The following is a 19,820-nucleotide window of genomic DNA, read 5'->3' on the forward strand; positions in this document are numbered from 1 at the left end:
AAGAGGGAAATCGCAGGTGTTCAATGCAACACACAGGAACTGATTGGCAACATTCCTTCACGTAAAATTTAACAAGAATCACCAGCCCTCAGGTTAAAGCCACGCTGAGAACTTGAACTCATGCCCGGCCAGGTGCTGCTGCTCTTGCAAACATAGAGACCTGAATGCTGCCTCCTGCTTCCCCATGCTCAGGTTCATGATTCATGTCAGAAGAGCACGTCTTCTATTCAAAACAAAATGACCTTCTAAATTCTTTTGAAACGCTGCACTGTTTTAAGTCAAAGCATCACAAACGTAGGTTAAAAATACTACAATCTCAAAAGGCTGGTTCTTATTCCAACATTATTTCTAAATTATTGTTAGTCTTAACAATAATCATAAACATACCTTTTGCTCACGTGTTCCTTGAGCTATATAATTGCTGTTGCTGCTGAGGGTCTTCCCCACTAATAAACTGTCAGGCTTTGTCCCAAAATGATGGAATTTCATCTGGCTTAATTTACCCCAATTTGAAACACTCCATCTGCAATGCAGCAGCTTAACAATCATTTGTAGTATCTCAGCTTCCTTCCAAGTTGCTAACTTTAAGGATGCTAAAGAGCAGATATTCTTATCATGGTCCCTGTGTGATTTGAAGGGGTAGATGCACCAGAGCCCTGACACGTGTAGCTTTACAGATAAAATACACACACAATATTAAGTCAGAACAGGACTCCCTTCTAATACATGCCATAGTCTCTAAAGTCAAAGCTAACATTTCCCAAACAGTCTATCAGCTTAGTTTAAAGAATGGAGAATCTAAAGGTTAAGGTTTGATTAGAATGTGTTTTGCTGATTTTATTTTTTTTTTCTTAACGCATCAGAGCTGCCAAATTCCTTCCTGGCGCGAACCTACCAGTCTGATGGGAAAATAACTCTAGTTCCACTTGTGGTAATGCCTGCAGGATCGGGCCCTCCAAATTAAAAAAATAAAATAAAACATAGCCCCATGTAGAGTACAGGAAATTAAATGGCAAGTCTCTGTTTTCTAGTGGGACAGCCCAGTTCAGGGAGTGGTTAGCACTCTTACCCCAGGCACTGAATTAGCAGCAGCCAGTCTAATTTCTAGGGGCCAAGCACTTTCCCTTCCCTATGCAAACGGGTGCAGGGAGGCCGGTCTGCGGGCAGCGCTCTCCGGTGGGAGCCCCAGGTGAGCAGGGCAGGGCCTGAGCCCTCCACCGCTTTGTGGGTGGCTCAGCAGAGGACTGAGCGGGAAGCAGAGGGACGAATGGCTACGGCTGAAGGTTAAAACTGAAGCTTTACGAGCAGAAAAGAAGAGGTGCGTGACATTTCCACTGACTTTGCTTTATTCAGTTGTTCGCTTGCTTTCCACAAGGTGTGTTTCAGTGACTGAGTTTTACTGACAGTGATCCATACGGGAGCTGAGTCCTCAGTCCTATTCATGATTATTCATGAAACCAACCTGCAGCAGCAGCTTATGCTTGGGCAAACATGAGCACATATTTCATTTGCACATATACACCAAATCCAGTTATTTACACAATGTACAAGCAGCGGACATTTTAGTCCTATTCCCATATCTTCGTGATTCTGTAATCCAGAGTCATCCAAAAGTCCCATAGTTACATTTAAATTTCTGAATGCCTTCTGTTCTGTAGACTTTAGACTGCAAAAGTACATATTATTGCACTGAAATGACTTCCTTAAATTAAAAATATAAGTTTCTACTACCCATGCTATACACTGAATAGATTGACAATGTAAAACCTGATCATTCACAGGGACAAATGGACACACAGAGGTAAGTATCAACTAATATTCTTGCTTTAAGAATGAAATGAAAAGTCTGAATGAAGAGTTTGATTACTGGAGTGTGCAGTAAATGCACATAATCCTCCTTTCCTTTAGGTAGGGCCTAGAAAATCCCACTAAATAGTTGTAAGCAGGTGGGGTAAAGCTTTACCTCATCTCCTGCTGCAGCTCAGTCTCCGTTTCAAGTAACCTCCGGCATTAGTTGTTACACTGCACTGTCAAGCGACGTACTTGCTTACCTAGTCAGATATTAAATATTGTAGCACAGTAAGCATTTTGCAAAGAATGGGAAACACATCTCCTAATCCCGACAAATTAAAAGCATCAGCTTAACCTCAAAGGTTTATTTCATTTCAAACAGTATTTATCAAAACAAAGAGCTCATTACAACATATATAGTTACTGGACCATCCAAAACCCTTCATTTGGTATGTCTCCAGCATAACAATCTAATACAAATTATTCTAAAACACAACATATCTACATTTAAAAAAAAAACACAACTATTAAAGTATCAGTCCCAACTTCTGAATAAATAAACACTTTTCCCTGCAGTTGAATGTTTTCACTCAAATCAACAATCAGATCTCACATGCCTGCTTAAATATGTCTGACTTTGGTCCTTACAAAATGACAAGACTACAGTATGATAAACCAGATGATCCTTTAAAGCGAGACAATGAGGCATTGTTTACACAGAAGATTGAGAAACTGGTTTAACGAAAGGGGTGCGTGGACAGCTATTGTATGTACAAGAAGGAGATTTACTGGAGATTTTATAATTTCTACAAGGCTCTTTCCAACCAGCTTCATTAACTTGAAGTAAATCAAATCATGCAGAGATCTGGCTCAGCCAGAAAGACATGCCGGGAAAGATACAAAATGAAGAAGAACAGACGCAAGATGATAAGCTTTAGAATCTTTGGCATTTTTCAAAAAACATTTTCAAGGTTTTTAAATCTGTATATTCACCCATTTTCCCCCACACACTTGCCTATAAATACATTATACATATACTCTTCTTTATATACAACTCTGTATATTCATGAGTACACAAGCACACGTGCACACAAAGAGGCATTTTTGTGGCTTTTTAACCAGGATAATCTTTTTTCTATCTTGCCATTTGCAGCTACACACAGCTTTGCATGAGCAAAATACATTCTTTATCCAATCAAGTCTATGAAAATGTGCCTCTTCTAATTCAAAGGCACAGTTGGGCTTGTTACTTTGAAAAATAAACTTCTTGAAAAATCACTGAACCTGGCTAATAATCCACTGGAAGATACTCAGCTGTTAGCTTTCCTTCTTCAAAATCATGCAACAGTCCCACAAGATCGCTTTACTGAAGGACACAGCATGGCTACAGTTGGATCGCCGATCCACAAGCAACGTTTTATCTGTTTTACCTTTAGTTAGATAACTTCTAAAGTCTTTTTACTGTGAACTACCCCAGGGGATGCTGGTGGTAACCCCTGCCTGGGAATCACAAGCAGCAGCTCCAGCTCTCGTGCTTCCAATGACTTCTTGCATTGGCAAGTCGCTCCCACAATGTCCTTCAGCACCTAAAGGAGCGAGGGCTACACTCCTACCAAAATTAAGCAGGTTTACATAGGATTCTGTGTTTCAATTTCCCCCGTGACGTAACATGGATAATGCTGGTTACCCCAATCTTATAAAGCAAAAGCACAATAGCTGAAAAAGTGGTAAGCAAGCAAGAAATCACATTCTCCTCAGAACAGAAAACAGGGTCCTTTCTCCTGTTTCTTCATTTGCTCAGTTTCCATAAGACTTCACTTTCTGATCCTCCTCTTGTGAACCACCAGGAAAGACTCCAATGAGACATCAGTGGTGGACCAAGGTCTACACACTATTGCACAACCACGTCTGTGGGCACTATGCTCTTTCTGCACAAGCACTTGCTTCTTTAAGCCTATGAAGTGTTTTTTCTCTTGGATCTGTAGTGTTGACCCGTCTGGATTTAGACAGGAAAACAACAGTTACGCTGAAAATATCTGATGAGATGGAATTATAAAAGGCAAGCCAACAGGGTCTCTTCAGGTCAGTGAGTCGGGCTTTTCTACAGTCTCTTAAACCTTTCATGCAGAAGGTTCTCATGCATCCATCGCCAGCAATGGATCTCTGACGATTCCAGTATCCAAAGAGTTAACCACAGGGTGAGCTTTAAAAACAGAAGGAGGAAAAAAAAAAAAAAAAAAAAAGAAAAAGGAAAACCCGCAAGGGCTGGATGAAATATTGAGATACCGTTGGAGCTCCTAGCTCTTTCTGCTAATTATGATAAAAAACTTTTTAGAATGTACACTGCTTGAACAGAAGATGGGTATCAAAGACTCGTTAATTCAGAGCTTAAACCTTTCTAGGCACAGTGATTTAACTCGGAAAAGAATAGTTTTCATATCTTAATATAAATCTGTTGGATATGTTAAAAACTGGTTCAGAGCATCTCCTCACATCAGCTCAGTTGATCTGCTACACTAAGCGGAATTAGCTCTTCCTACATAAAACAGGGGGTGCTGCCACATCCTGTCTTGCCTCTGCAATCGAAGAAAAACAAAAAGAAAGAAAAAGAAAAGGTGCAGTTGCACCATCCTTTCACATTCTCCTCCCCACCCACAATGTAGTTCATACGTTCCACCTTGCTCTTTTTTGGGCTATGACTCCATGCCGAAAAGACAACCCAAAAAAGACGACCCAAGAGAAGTGTTTATCAAAAACCACGTCTTAGGAAAAAAAAAAAAGTGTGCGGCAGTGGTCATAGTGTTGTTCTGCAGCAAGAAGAAGGGGACGGGGAAGCGCATGTGCACACGTGGGGGGTGCGGGGGGAGATGCTGCATTCTGAAATTGCACTGCATCCTATAACGCACTCCGCTTCTTCCTAATGGGACTGGAGCTGCTGTATGGTTTCAATTCAGCATGCTGCACCTGTAAAAACAAATAGACATGACGTTTGCAGTTAGGTAACTCTAGCTCACTACAGTGTGTGTTAATGGCTCCCTGAGGACAAACCAAGGGAAACTAAGGAAGGTTCAAAAGTAATGAATCATTTTCTAAACACTGGAACATGGGGGATTAATTGCAGGAAGGATTTGAGAAGTCATGCATCATTTCTTGAAACGAAAATATTAAAAGCAGATTTTTCTAATGAGATACATGGGGTTCTACCTGATTTCAGCAATGTAGGCTAGATCTTTGGGGTTTGTTTTGGTTTGGGAGTTGTTTTTCTTACCTTTCTGGCATTAACCTATAAGTTTAATAAACTTCTCTCAGGAGTTTCAATTCAAGAGGATCCCAAAACGCAGGAAGATGACAGTTGTCAAAACTGTACACAGACCTTGGGATGCTGACATACTTAATCATTTCAAAAAAGGAAAATATTTTCCCAAATAGAACCTGGGCAAAGCTGCCTCCACCTTTCAAAACAATTTCTTATACAATATAATGGCTAAAACATGTGTGATACATGTAGTGATAACTGACAAGGATGGTGTAATCTCCAAATTGTCTGTTGCGCTACAGAAAAGTATTCCCACTGAAATCACAGGGAAACTTTTGCTGAACATGCCATCTTTTTCACTCCTCCTCTGCCTTTGGTCCAACACGCGTGGGTTGTAAATGGCTAATGAACAGAGGTAATTTCTAACTCATTGCAGTACCACAGTGAAACGATGAGGTACTGATAGCATGTAAAACGAAGCAGACAGAGGGGCGCTGGGAGCTGCCATAGATGACTTTTCACTAGAGTGTGTGGCTGTCACACAGGCTCACTGTTTTTAGCACTAGTGGAAAACTCTGAGAAGGTTTGGCCCATCCTAGGAACTTCTATTACTCCTCCCATAGAAAATAGTTATCATTTTCTTTGGAGAGCTCAGAGGATCCCAAAATGATAGAAACCACTCAAGGAAATGTTATAAAAGTAAATATTAAGTAAAGAATAAATAGAAAAGCAGCTTATCTTTAAACATAAACACTAAAAGGGCATATGCAAACCATCACTGCAAATTCAGCGTGCTCTACAAGAGCAGTGACAAAAAAATAAAAGTACACAGCAGCTTAATGGCTGATAATTTCTGTTTGGCATTTTTCCTCCCACCAGTCTATGGCAAGAATTCACTCAAGTTATTAGTGCTGCCACCAACCAATCTGGTGGCCCCTTGAAATAAATGTCACCAGAAGCCTTTTCCAACCTTGTTTCCACCAGATGCCCCCACACTGCTTGTGGGAAATTATTTTTCTGTCTGCAACAAAGTAAAATCACCATAGGCGAGATTGTGATCCGCTTATCCACAGTGAGCAACACCCCACTGTGAAAGTACCAAGATTCACAGGGGAAGGTACAATGTCAGTGGGATCCAGGGCATTGGGATCAGGGCTTGAGGACACGGATTCCAGTTGATTAAAACAAAAGAAAGAATCCTTTATATCATGTGGCTTCGTTACCCAGCAAGACTATTTTTCTTCCTCCAAGAGAAATAAACAGATCTTGACATTCTAAAAGACTTATTGTTCAAATAATTTCCAGGAAGATAGGCGAGATTACTGAAGACAGTGTTGTTGTTTAAAAGAAATAAGAAAAGAGACAAGACTTGACTGAAATTGAGGGAGAATAGATTCTGGTTAGATTAAAAGTTATAATTCCATAATGGTAGAAGATTGATCTGATCAACCGCAGAATATTTTATACACATCTCAAGGCTTTCTCTAAACAAAAAGACGAGCAGAGCATTGTCCAAAGGAGGCCTGGAGTTCAAGGTGGGTGGGGAGGATGAATTTTGAGGGACAGCTGATGTGAAGAAAACCACAGCAAGCACAAAGTAATGGAAATAATGTCATGTGTCCCCCCTTCCCGTCTTGAGAAAACAGACAATTCAGCAAATCCTTTTGGATGGTTATCTCTATCAAAAAAAAGACTATTTTTCTCTTCCCTCCATACAAATACCGGAGCAGAAAGGTGACGGAGACCAGAGTTCAGCAACCACACTGGGAGATTTTTCCAGATCGTTTTTAAGTAGGCCTTTTCAGGATAATTTTTCTGCAATCATTTTATCCTTCTGACAAAGGACTTCGGCTCCCCTCTCTTCTAACACCCTCACCCTCCTCCCTTTGTGGATTTTTCCAATTCCTTATCTCTGTTATTCAAAAGTGCACTGCCATCGTATTCCCCAAGCAGACCACCCAGCCGCTCTCAGTGATGCTTGTTGCCTCTGTTGGCGGTGGCCATTCATTACCTACCTTTTGAACATCAGATGGTACCCTGGAGAGGAAATCTAGTAGCTCATTGTTGTCAATAGCGTAGGGATTTCTAAGCTTCTTAGTAAATTTATTTATGCCTAGGAAAAAAAAAGCAAACAAAATAATACAACCCCTTTCTATTCCCTCCCTCCTATATTCTTCAGGCAAGGTGAAAACGGGAAGAGAAATTCACAAGTAAAAATTAGTGTGAAAACAGTGCCTCGGACTTAGCACATGTTCCCTGTCATGGGGAATCATTCACAAGTGCCTCCTGGAGGAAGCAGAGGGCATTATTTATAAAGGTATCTCTCTACTTTGGGGATCACCTGTTGTCAACAACGTGGCAAAAAAGATTGCAGCACGCATTCATTCGGGAGGATGTTGTGGGGAGAATACACAAATTTGCAGCTGAGACTACCGTTAAATCTGCCATTCTGCGTGACCAAAGACATTCCCTCTCCTCATATCCAGGCAACTGCAGGGCTCTGAAAAGAATTAGGCAGGATAAAGGCTTTTTGCCTTCCATTTCTTCTGAAAATGAAAGCTTCCCTTCCCCATCACGTCTTATAGCTTGTACTCTCTTCGCAGAACCAGATTTGACAAGTTGGTCATATTACGATGCTGTGGGAAACTATAAAACTTATCACAAGGTTTACTTTATCTTGGTTTTAGGGTCAATAATTTGACTTATTAACTGCAACAACAGTGTTACCAGTGTTCTCCCATGGACTTTGTTATGCTTCAGCTATTAGAGTCGTTCCCTGGTGAGAGAAGATCCATAGGACTGTATTGTTCATGTTGTTGTGGGTATCATAAGGCCTTCACTTCTCCTGCCTTTGAGGACAGGGAGCGATGAGCAGGCCTCAGCCAACACCATCTCTATTGCATGGACTAGGATGAGAAAGCAAGAGGCCTGAGCACCCTTTCCAGCTCTCGCCTTGGGCCAATGCAGCCACTTAACAGCCTACTGCCACCACCTCCCCAGTGAGAAATAGCAACTAGTAGTGTGGCTATGTAAAGATGTGGTAGAAGAGCAAAGGATCATTAGGCGAAGAAAATCAGCTAACCCGTTTTAAAGAGTAGCAAATAAATTCAAATGTCGGTTGTCTCTGAGGATCATAATACAGCTTTCAATTCCATCATGCCCTGTCCAAAATCTCATAGCAGTTTCCCTGAAGGTGATTTCAAATGTGATGGCTGCTCCAGCCTTCTCCTTTCTCTGAAATGTACCTGCTTCACATCTGAGATTCAGCTTTTAAGCCATATACTTGTAGCAAAATGCCAACACAAGTTTCTGTGTACCTGATTTTTAAAAAACAGAAAATACCATAAGGTCTTTTAAGGCCTTGCCACAGGGTAGTTGTTTAACATGTATCATATTTGAAGGCGCTGTCAGTGTAGATGATGTTGATCGGATGTATAGTTTTCATGTACTCACCATGTCTTCCATACAAGAACAGCAATATTTTGTTACTGAACTTTTTACTCCTAGCAATTTCTCTCCTTCCCTTTTGCCCTTTCTTTTGTTTGATTTAATCCTTTATTTCATTTATTTTTTGCCCAAGAGTGACTTTTTGTCCTGCCACCTTCTCATCCCCTCTCTTTTCTGCGCCCAGAAGAGCCAAGACAGCAGCAGATGGCTCAGCCCTGGAAGGGTGATGGGGGATCCCTACAGCCCAGAGTCACACCAGGGCTGAGCTTCAGTGGCTTGGTGAATGTTACCTGTACTGTGTTCTCAGCCATTGTACCTCAAGGCTGAGATAAAACCATCACCCTAAATAAGATAGAAGGCCATTTTCAGATGAAGAAATTCTTCAGCAGCTGGAATGCCGTCTCCTTTTGTGAAAGACCATCTTACTCTTCTTCATCCCACCACCAGGAAAGTTTTCATTTTTAAAAGCTCATCTTTTACTTCTTGATGCACTTTCATACAAATGTTTTCTGACCCATGACACAAAGAGATGCTCAGTGCCTCCTATTGGACCATGGGGTAGTGGGAACGCTGTTCCTCCTGACTACAGGGGAGTTAAGACCCAAAATGCTCCTGGGGCCCAGGCTTCCAGCTCTTCAAACATGTTCTGTCCACTCCCTACCATTTCCCAACCAGGGGCTCCAGAACCAGGGAGCTAATTACTCTCCTGCAGAATAGTGACAATATTGAAAGTAGCTTATCTAGACCAATGCTGCTTTTGTGGTACTGTTGGAAACTTATAAAGAACCCTAAGAAAAGCAGATCATCGGACCACCTCGTGGGGGGCGGAATGGTAATTATAAGAAGTTCAAGCACCAGCACTTCATTTTCTGAGTAAAAGTTATTTAAAGCTTGCTTGATTTCATTCTGTACATACACATATTGTATTTATTGCATGCAAATGAGACACAGTGGAGTACTTACCCCAGATTAAAACAATGTACCTCAGTGGTATAAAATACAAAATGACTGTTGCTGCTGCCAGGACCAAGCAGGCCAGGACAGAGAGGAAAGGCACCGTCCAGTTGAATGTGCTGTAAAGAAAGACAGTAAACCTGCTCAATGTTTCTGCTCTTGGACACTGTACTCTGCTTACCGAATAATAGTTTAATGACCTCTTTGCAGCGCTCGGCATTTTCAAATGCACTGTAAATTGCAGTCCCTTTGGAAGGTGGATAAGTAGATTCCTGCATCTGGATGCTGTAACGGATTAAGGGAGATATCTGAGAGGCAGATATCATGATAAGGAGAGAGATGATAGTCTCCGGGGAGCTCAGTGAAGTTGTTAAGCATGTAGCAAGTTGTTTTTGTTTCTTCTTATACGTGTCACACTTGTTACACATCTCTGCTCACCAGTCAGCTCTCCATTATTCATGGGCAGCTTATCTGATCTGGAGGGGAGGCCGTGCCGCAGGTGCGAGCCATCTGAGCTGGCTCTACTGGGCCACAGTGGAGATGACATGGGATGTGTGTCAGCGCGTGACTCAAATGTGGCAGGTAGCCGGGCTCAACCCTGCCAATAACTTGGAATGGCTTAATGATGACTGATGCTAAACCTTAAGAGAGCCGTTAAAGTCATTTCTCTGTATACTATTAGGGAATAATATTCTATATAAAGCTCTCAATATTTATATATTTGCCTCTATTTCCTTATGTTTTCAACAATTCCATACTACACTGTATAGAGGAGGCTGTCCTGCGTAAGGTAAATGATGCTAGCAGCAGGCCAAGCTTCCGCACACCAACCTGCATCAGGTTTTTATCGAAGAGGAGCACGCTCAGGAGGCTCGGTTACTACAGTCATCCAGAATTTTGCAGCACTGCAGCACAAAAGAGGACCTCCTTTCACTCAGATCACTCATCTGTAAGCCCGCAGTAGACTTAAGGTGAGCAGCCATTTGAAATTCTTTTGTCCCCCTGTGCCCTTGTACGATACAGCTCTACAGCATGCACCAAACATGGAGAAACCTGGACTACATGAATGCCAATTCGTCCATAGATGGATTTATGGATCTGGGCATCTCTGTTTCACACGATCTGCCTGCTAACTCCATCACATCATGGTGGCGGTGAGTAGGAAGAAGAAAGAATGAATGTGGACCACTTATCAGGCTATAAAATAAGATGAACTTCCCTTGACAGATAAAATTAATAGGACGTTAAAGGAATTACTTTTAAGCTTCAATATATGTATTAAATATTAAGTAAAGATAGGTGGGAGAGGACCCATCATTATCAATCAACGCAGCTTAAGCTGAAGTAAAAAAAAAGCAAAACATCTCAATTCAGTTAAACTATTAAAACTCCCTACGCTTGTATAACTAGAGTGACAGACAGAAACTGTAGCACAATTCAGTCTGTCACTTACAGAAAAACTTTGGCGGCAATTTTTTAATGGTACATTACTGTTGAGATACAATGGAATTCTTCTGAAATTACATCGGGCATCCACATTAATACCCAATGTGTTCTTTAAGACCGTTGTTACCAAAATGAATAAAAGAATTAATAGTGCTTAAGCACTCTGACTCTTCCTGCCATGCAGCTGGGCAGAACAGTGCCTTGTTCATAGACTGGAATACATCTTGGGCCACTTCCACCCCAGCTGGGGTGTCCGGCATGGAACCACATGCGTTTGCTGTATTTTTAGCTTGAACCCAGCTCCTCATTAAAGTGTGGCTCGATCACAAACCATCACTGTGCTCAAAACAGAAAACAATGTGGGTCAATTAAGCTCCAATAAAGATTGGGTTATAAAAGTTTGTATGTGTTTGTGTGGGGGATTTTTTTTTTTTCAGGCTTTTCACCTCCTTCCTTGTAAGGTCAGGAATACCCTATGTGCCTCTCCTTGCGATGAGACCCAGAAAACGCCCTTTGGGCTTCCCTGTGGCACCGGCAGGAAGCAGAGAGCTCAAAATGGTAAAGACAGAAGATCAACCCATAGGGCAGGGAAATAAGTGACTGGTAACCCCTGTAACAAGGCCAGGGTGGGGAGGGCGTGGGAAAGGCAACATCAGCCATCAATTCCTACCTATTTTCCATGAAGGAAATGAAAAGAAATTCCTGATACTTCTGTGCTTACATAGTCAAGCAATATTTTCCCTTGTCTGGCATCATGACTCCCTACCCCATCACAAACAGACAAGACCAGAAATATGGGCAAATGCAAGAGCTGCATCAGTAGAGCACATGGCTTCTCCTCTTCTCTATGATTTGGGAAGGTTTTTGGAGTAAAAGACCCCAAGAGAAGAAGTGGTGGGACTGGCCAGGTTCTCCCGCTACACCTTGCAGTCATTTTTTGGAGCAAGACATTCACTCCATCTTAATCTTCCTGGCTCTGCTTCACTGCAAATCATGGCTAAGCAAGAAAAAATATCACTTACTTTTTAATCCTCTCTCCAAAAGATGCTATTTCTTCTAGGATGCTTTGAACAGCTATGATGATCTCTTGGACCATGTGGATTCTGTCAATTAAGCCCTTTTTCTCAGATTCCTAACAAAAAAAAAAAACCCAAAACTTTTTATACATTCAGTATAACAATGTTCATGTGAAGAAAGTAAGATTCCCAGTACTGCTGATGCATCCATGAACTCGAGTATATCACTGAAGGAAGGAGAGAACACACACCCTGGGTTTATCCCATGCAATGACTACGAAGGCATATAGTTCCCTATATTTTCTCCTCTTGCTCAGCTCATGGGCAGAGGTTTCTACATCTCCTAACACAAATCAACCGCAGGATCTCAAACCAGGCTTTCACTGAAGAACCCAGCTGCATGCCAAACCAGAAGAGATGTTGAACACCCCTAAACCCGGTTGACCCGTAGGGGTGTGCTGGGTGCTCAGCGCTTCCTAAGAATATTCTTGTGCAGAACTTCTGGGTATCACTTTTCCGAGCTTTACAGGCTCCCAACAGCCATGCTGTTTTCTGTACATAAATTAGCAGCAAGACAGTGAATATAACAATTTTTTTAACATTCTGTATACAGAGACCTATTCTTTTACTGGAAAAAAAAGAATCAAAGGAAAAAATGTCATTTTCTTTTTACAGCAGCCATCTCACAACTTCATTTCTTACTGCTTATTTTAGGCAGCAACATTACAGGACATTACTACACATGTGCAGAAATAAAAAGGAAGCACAGAATGAATTAAAAATCAAAATTACTTAAATCAGCCTTGGAAATCAGTATACAATTATCAGCATTCAGCATTTCTTTGCCAGCAATCTAACACACATACAGGCATGCAAATTGGTGTGGTTGCAGATATTCTAGCAAGAAATCAGCAAAACATTCACTTATTACAAAATGCAGAGCCCTGGACACCGATTTTACATCATATTTACACTCTCCAAAATCAGCTCTATTTAGAAAAAAGACATTTTAAGTTGTGTTTTAACCAGTCAGTGCCCAGAGAGGGGAGACGCTGGTAAAACGCAAATTGCATCCATGGTCTCTTGTGGTCCTCAGCAGGCAGGGCAGGGGAAAGGGGGGGTGGGAGTAAGGAAAGGCCAGAGACTCTTGGGCCAACACTGCTGCAGTTCTGCTTCTGTGCTGTGAACCCCCGTTATTTCTCCACGCAGAAGAGAGGGTCGGAGGCTATTTAAAGCTGCACTAGGCCAGACAGGTGAAGGCTCATTGCCTCAGCCTTTTGGCGCTACTGCTCCACGAGAGGGTTTGTGTGCATCAGGGAGGGCACCGCACTGCATCGCTGTGTGCTGGAATAACGTATGAACCACCCCTGGCTGCTGAGAGGCAGACATGTCAGTACAGCCCTTGTAACCCTTCGAATGAATTACTGCCTGTTTCTCTTCATAGTAATTTTTAAGTTCAAAAAGTCAGCCAAAACCACCACGGAGTTATCAAGCTCCAGACATTTGAATATTTGCCTTTAGGTTGCAAGCGAGTGCACAATGAATAGAAGCGGCATTTTAAATAATCACACATTTGGGTGTGAAAATGAGTATTTTAACATTAATAAAACAACCAGCAAAAAATCAAACCCTTGGGGTGTGAAATAACCCCGGAACAAAATAAATAAATAAATAGTCAGTTTATGTGAAAATAGCACCAAAAAGTCATTTTCACACAACTCCAGTTATAACCTTGTTAGGCTTAAATGTAAATTACACATTAAGATTATATTTAATTATTCACTCACTAGAATGGTACAATGGCCCCTTAGCAATAGTTGGCTTTTTTGCACTAAACTTGGAAGTAGAAGCTGGGGGAGCAGCTCATGGAGAACCAGGTAGTGGGAATTTCATTGTGTCCAGATTCAGACAGAGGGGTAAAGAAATCACTTTAGATAAAGTGATATTCCAGGGCAAGCCTACTCTTGCTACCCAGAGCTGCAAGGAAGATCATCTGTCAGCTCTATCTGCATCATGCTGACTTCATTTACACGTCTTCGATTGAGCTTAGAAATGTGGTGATAATACAGTTTAACCAATACAACATAAATTCTGCTGTAGCCACCAATCAGGCTAAGAAAATCAAACTACCAGTTCCTAGGATATAATGGCAATTGCATGCATATTCTTACCTAGCATGCATGCTAAAATCACCCCTAGGCAACGGCATTTTCAATTTATAAAACAAAATATGCCCAACCAAGGAAAAGGAAGAGACAGACTGGGATTAGAAAGCCTCGTAAACTAAATCATTTATTAGAGAGTAAAACAGGCTAGCGACTGCCCTCGCAGTATGCACTGCAATGTGTGTGCAGAATCTTTTGAAAATCCTGGAAATTTGTCAATGTTTTTCCTTTGTTATTATTGTTTTGTTCTGGAAACCTGCAGTCTAAACACATCTACAGGACGATTGGGTCACTGGTTAAGCAAGAGAGAAGCAGACAAATGAAGTACGAAAAATGGGGTTTTCCAAATTATTTAGGTTTTGGAGTGCTGTTTATGCTTTCTGAAGTCATCAGCTCACAAAACACTGTCAGAAGCAATAAGAGAGTTCATAGTCCATCAAGACAACTGTCACTGGTCCATATTTATTAGTAAATGGCAACTGTCATATAGAAAGCTATATTTGAATGTTACTATATTTGTGGAAGATGTAAAAAATTATCCTAAATACATCTTCCACTGAATACGCTTTCCCATCTGTGCAAGGCCCCACCACCCAGATAAATTTTCTCCATCTTCCTCAGGCATCATTCGTTTCTGATTTCTTTCAGAATCAACATATTTATGCTGCTTGAAAACAGGATTTGGATACCTATGGTTTAAAACCACAGCTCAGAAGCTTTTGGTTCAATTAAAAATAAAATATCCTGCCTGCTTCTGGCATTTTTTTCCTAACACTGGTCATGAAGCTTCCATTCCTTCAAGGCCTTTTCCTTCTTTATTTCTTAGCTGATTACAGCACTGTAGGTGGACCAAAACTAGGCTTCAGCCTCTGGGAAAGAATTAACTCCATCAAAATGAATTTACAACTGAGAATTAATTATATAATCAGTGTGTTACTTCAAATCTTCCTCGCATATCCTGATTTAAGAAACCTTCATTTCTACATTAATTGCCTGAACAAAAACACAAAAGGGGTCTTACAAAAGATTAAGCATGTCAGGGGAAGCAAAAAAAAAAACAAAAAACAACACCCAGCAAATTCGGAAATTAAGTCTTTTGTGTCCAGCTAATATACATCAACTTAAACTTGTAAACGAAGACACCAAATCTCTGCCATACCGAAAAAACGGTGCCTCTAGATTTTTCTATTTCTGAAATAGGTAACAGTTAATAAACAGGACACGTAAGTGCATTCCAAGTGTTACTACAGCATTGCGGTCTTCCTTCCCTACGACGTTATGCTGCTCCCAGACATTCAGGGACAGTTGCAAAAGAAACTGTCACACGACCACAAAATTGAGGTGCTTCCAACGATCATGACTTTCAAGGTGTGTGAAATATGGGGCAGGCCAGGAGAAGTCATCTCCAGCATTAACACAGCAACTAGCATCGGGTGAGCTACCATGGTCAGAGCTGGGCTTGCACGGGGAAATCATAAGGCCTGTGGAGGAAGAGACTAAAGGCAAAAATTATCAATCGTCTGGTGCTCTGCATCAAAGACCAAATAACGTTAGTTACTGCTTCAGCAAAGCACCCGTTACTGAATTGAAAACTTGGGTGGCGGAGATCATTTACTTCTTGTGATCATTTGTTTCAATGATTAATATCTTTAATCTTCACAGAAAGCAGTGGTATATTTTTTAAATCTATCCTTCAGGTATTTTTCCTCTGGGTGCACCCGAACCAGTAAGCAACACTCAAAACACACAGACAATTTTTAATGTTCTCTGAGTGTATTTCTGATGCATACTGTAAATAAAAACTTAGGCTTGAAGTCACAAGCAAGTTCTAAATATTTGCTTGCTTGGACTTCATATAAAACACTTGCACAAAATGAAATCTTGCATGAGACTCTGAAACAAGTGGTATTCATCAGCAGATTTTTTGCATGCCAAGGGAAACTCAGTATATAAAGCTGAGGAACACTTGGGGGCAAAGATGAGGAAAAGGGGAAGAGGAAAAATAAATAGGGATTAATGCAAAAAGTGGAAGAAAACAGGATACAGGCGACTCAGTCAGAAATGAAAATCTTTAATATCTTCAGGAATTTGAAGAGTTAGTCTGCCTAGCCCTGGGCTGGCCTAACTTTCAGGTTTAGGTTTTTTACAGGAGCTATCTCATTACACCACTGCTGCTACGAGCACATTAGGGCAATGTTTTACCTGGATTTATCCCACATAACCAGATATTTTTTCCCCAGTGTATTAGCAACAAACAAGACTGATGGAAAGGTGAAAGAAAGCAAAAATGTTCAGGTACGTACGCCTTTTTGTTACACCATTATTCTGGGTTTTTTTTTTTTAAAAAAAAAAACCACTGAAACAAAACATGCTGTAGTCACATAGAGAAAAGCAGGCTTAGCCAAAGCTGGATTTCACTTGCAACTTGCTCTGTGCTAGACTACAAAACACCAGCCTCAGCAGCGTCCAGCAAAACCTGTGCTAAGCAACATCTTAAGGCCAAAATACTCATAGATGAACAACTTCTGAAACCAAAAAGATTATATTGGATATAAACAGCAGACCACTAGCCTCTATTGTCTGCAGGGAACACTTCACTAGCAGCTTCAGTCTAGCAGCAGAATGGAGCTCTTGTGGGAGGTGGCAGCCACGGAGCGACAGACAGTCTCTTGGTAGCTAAAATGAATTCCAGGCAGAGCTTTGAAAATAGTCACCACAGCAACCTTGAACTGGATCCTGCCTTCGGTGGGAGCCAAAGGGGGCTGAAACGAACCCAGCAATCTGCCTTGCTGAGTCACTGTCTTGCCCTGTGCTGCAATGTCTGCTGCGTGTCGAGGAGGGCTTCTTGGCACTTCCAGGAGGACGGGTACCCAGGGAGGATGGCTGCCAAACTCTGAGCGATTGCCTCGTGCAGTCCCAAAACTGTGCATCACAGGATCTTTTTGTTTATTAACACCATGCTGCAAATGTGCCTGTCTGACTGTGGAAATTCAGCGAATCTGAGTGTACTTGAAATAATTACCAAGTAGAGGAAATGCAACACATACAGGTCAATTTATGCTCTCAGTTAAAAAGGCGTGAAATCTGGAATAATTCCACCAGAGCCAATAGAATTACTTGAGACTGATATGAAGGAGAACACCATCAGCCTTAAAAGGACACAGAGTTTAACAGCCGGTACATCATCCTACAGCCAAGGCTGGGAGACCACTGGCTAAAAGGCAGAAGATGACCACCTCATGCCTTAAGCAATGCTTACACTTTTTTTTGCTTACGTTAGACAAATTTTACCTATGCACAGAGGACCAGCAAAAGTCTCCTAAGCCCAACCCAGAAAAAGTCTTATATGGGGAGGCTCACGTCATAACTCTGTTGCTTTCCCCCTGCACAGGCACGAAAAGCAGGGGGTTTAAGAGGCATTTTCTGTTCTTGTTCACGTTTTCATGGGGACGTAAAGTAACCCAAAGTCTGGCGGTATTGCAGTCTTAAAGCAATACCAGGAGTCACAACAGAATTCTAACGCCATTCAGGTGAGGAACACGTGCATAAGAAGCAACAAGAAAGGAGCTTGAATGGAGATAAAAAGTCATCAGTCATCTTTGATTTGAAAAAGTGGAAGGAAAACAACTCTGGCCAAAATAAGCACTTTCTCCTGGAAGTACATGAGACCTAAGAACAATCACATGGTGATTAGATTTAAACTACTAGATCATCTTCTATAATCTAGGTAATGATCTTCAGCAATTTGGGGTACAGAAGAAAGTTAGACCTATTCATACATCTGCTGAATTCAAAAGAAATTTTAATAACATTTTAAATTGTTGGAATTTTTAAGGGACAAGAACCCCCTAAGGTTTATGTGCTTGGTCCAGTGGCCTGCCTAGTGCTACTTAATATTCGTCCAGAGACTTAGAGAAGTTACATGGTTAGATTACCTACCTCTGGGGCAAGAGGGAGAATTTTAGACTGCTGTATGGCTGCTAAGGTTTATGCATGAGATGAGTCATACCACCGTTCTCAGGATACCTACAAGTCCTCTGCAGGTCCCTCCTTTCAACTCCTCTCTCCCATCAGTCCTACACCTATGAATGGGTGGGTCATGATGCTGGGATAAGGATTGTGCCAATTTATGGAATGCCTACAGATAATAGCAGTCCTAAACAATGCTGCAGTTTAAATAAGAAATAACAACAGACCATTTATCTTCCAGTTTCTTGTACACAGGATGCTCCTGAGCAAAGAGCAAAGCACAAACTGAGCAACCCCTGCACTCTGTCTTAACTAGAAGTTGATTGGGTTAATAAGAAGCTTGGAGAAAACTTACAGAATCTATAATTGTGTCTTAAGTGATACCTGGAAACTTGTACTACACTTTAGTCAAGGCGGTTGCAAGACCAGATGATTATGTGTGCTTAGAAGTGCCCATTCGTCCAGCTTTGCACCAAGCATATCTCGGGCAAGTGGCAGAATCTGCCCCTTAGGCTTCGCAATCACTAACGTATTCGTGGCCTGTGCATAGACTCATTAAAGCAGTGAGGGAGGAGCCACAAAGAGCCACCTGAAGAAAGAACAGCAATTTAAAGGAGTCCACACCTACACAAAAACACACCTTGGGGGTTATTTTAGGACATGATCTTGCAGAGAAGGTGGGTGCTCCCTGTTAGTCAGAACATACCCTGTCTATCACGGGGCATTTTCAAATATTTACCATCATTTCTCTTCAGCAATCTTAATGGGAGATGTTGAAATATTATATTGCAATTGTTGCATTGAAAAGAGGAAAACTAATGAAATTATTTATACTTTCAGGGAAGAAAACAATGAGATGATATTGTCTTGAATGACCTTTCCTAAGTACGGGGATATAGCATCTTACACAATAGACTCTTGGTTCATGTTTCAATTACTGACCTTTACTGTGGAGAAAATTAATGCAATTTTCATCGTAATCCACCCGTACAAATAAGATCCATACAGAAGGTTTCCACATGCTGAATCTAACTCAAATGGAAAATGTCAGCTGTTTGCTACTGGATGAATTTGACTTTAATTTGTTCAGCTGGAGTCTTTTTGAACTGTGTTCATAAAACTTTATATATTTTTGGTACCTATTTTTGACAGAGAATTTCCTACTTTAGAAACACTGGAATTTTCTTTGGGGATTTTTTTTCCCAAATCTCTTTTTTCCAATACACAAGACAGATACTAAACATTTTTGGAAGTTGCCAAATAACTTGGCTTAAAGGCCCAGTATCATCCGAGCCTTCCCTATGACATCCCACTACCCAAGCAGGGCTACATTGGCTCGCTGCTGGATAGAAATCCTCCAAGAAAAAAAAACAAACAGGAATTGTTATTGATTTAGTTTTGTGTCTGATTTTCTTTTGATTCAGTTACTAGACCTGGAAATAGTAGTAATTTAAGTTTTGTCTGTTTTGGAAGAGATACAAACTTTTATCCAGACAAATTAAGATCATGAGAAGACTCCAGGACTCTTTCCAGTCGGGTGCTATGACACACTCATTCAACAAGGTAACTGTCTGCTTGTGAAGCTCTACAGTCGTCGTCAAAGAAAGGGGGGGGGGAAAAAATAAAATAAATATAAATGGTCAACAATTAGACAACTTACATTCTGAGCTGCATGTAACTTGTCTATACCTTTCTACTGGTGGGAGAAGGATGTTTCAGTGATGTAATTTTAAAACAATCCTTATTCAGACAGCCTGACAGACCCCAGAGCTGACA

At 41.2% G+C, this 19,820-nt stretch overlaps 1 protein-coding gene across 1 annotated transcript in view; it reads right to left on the reverse strand.

The window, feature by feature from the left end:
• Positions 1–1,385: 1,385 nt before the first annotated feature.
• The window catches only part of MCTP2 (multiple C2 and transmembrane domain containing 2), a 107,471-nt gene continuing 89,036 nt past the window's right edge, over positions 1,386–19,820 (reverse strand). Inside the window, exons 19-22 of the mRNA XM_064456166.1 lie at positions 11,917–12,026; positions 9,458–9,567; positions 7,063–7,160; positions 1,386–4,755 (exon numbers count right to left, since the gene is read on the reverse strand). Of these exons, the coding sequence (XP_064312236.1) occupies positions 4,687–4,755; positions 7,063–7,160; positions 9,458–9,567; positions 11,917–12,026 (387 nt within the window). The 3' untranslated portion in view covers positions 1,386–4,686. The remainder of the gene's footprint in view (positions 4,756–7,062; positions 7,161–9,457; positions 9,568–11,916; positions 12,027–19,820) is intronic.

The sequence above is a fragment of the Phalacrocorax carbo genome, chromosome 7 (genome assembly GCF_963921805.1).
Source record: "Phalacrocorax carbo chromosome 7, bPhaCar2.1, whole genome shotgun sequence".
NCBI classification, from domain to species: domain Eukaryota; kingdom Metazoa; phylum Chordata; class Aves; order Suliformes; family Phalacrocoracidae; genus Phalacrocorax; species Phalacrocorax carbo.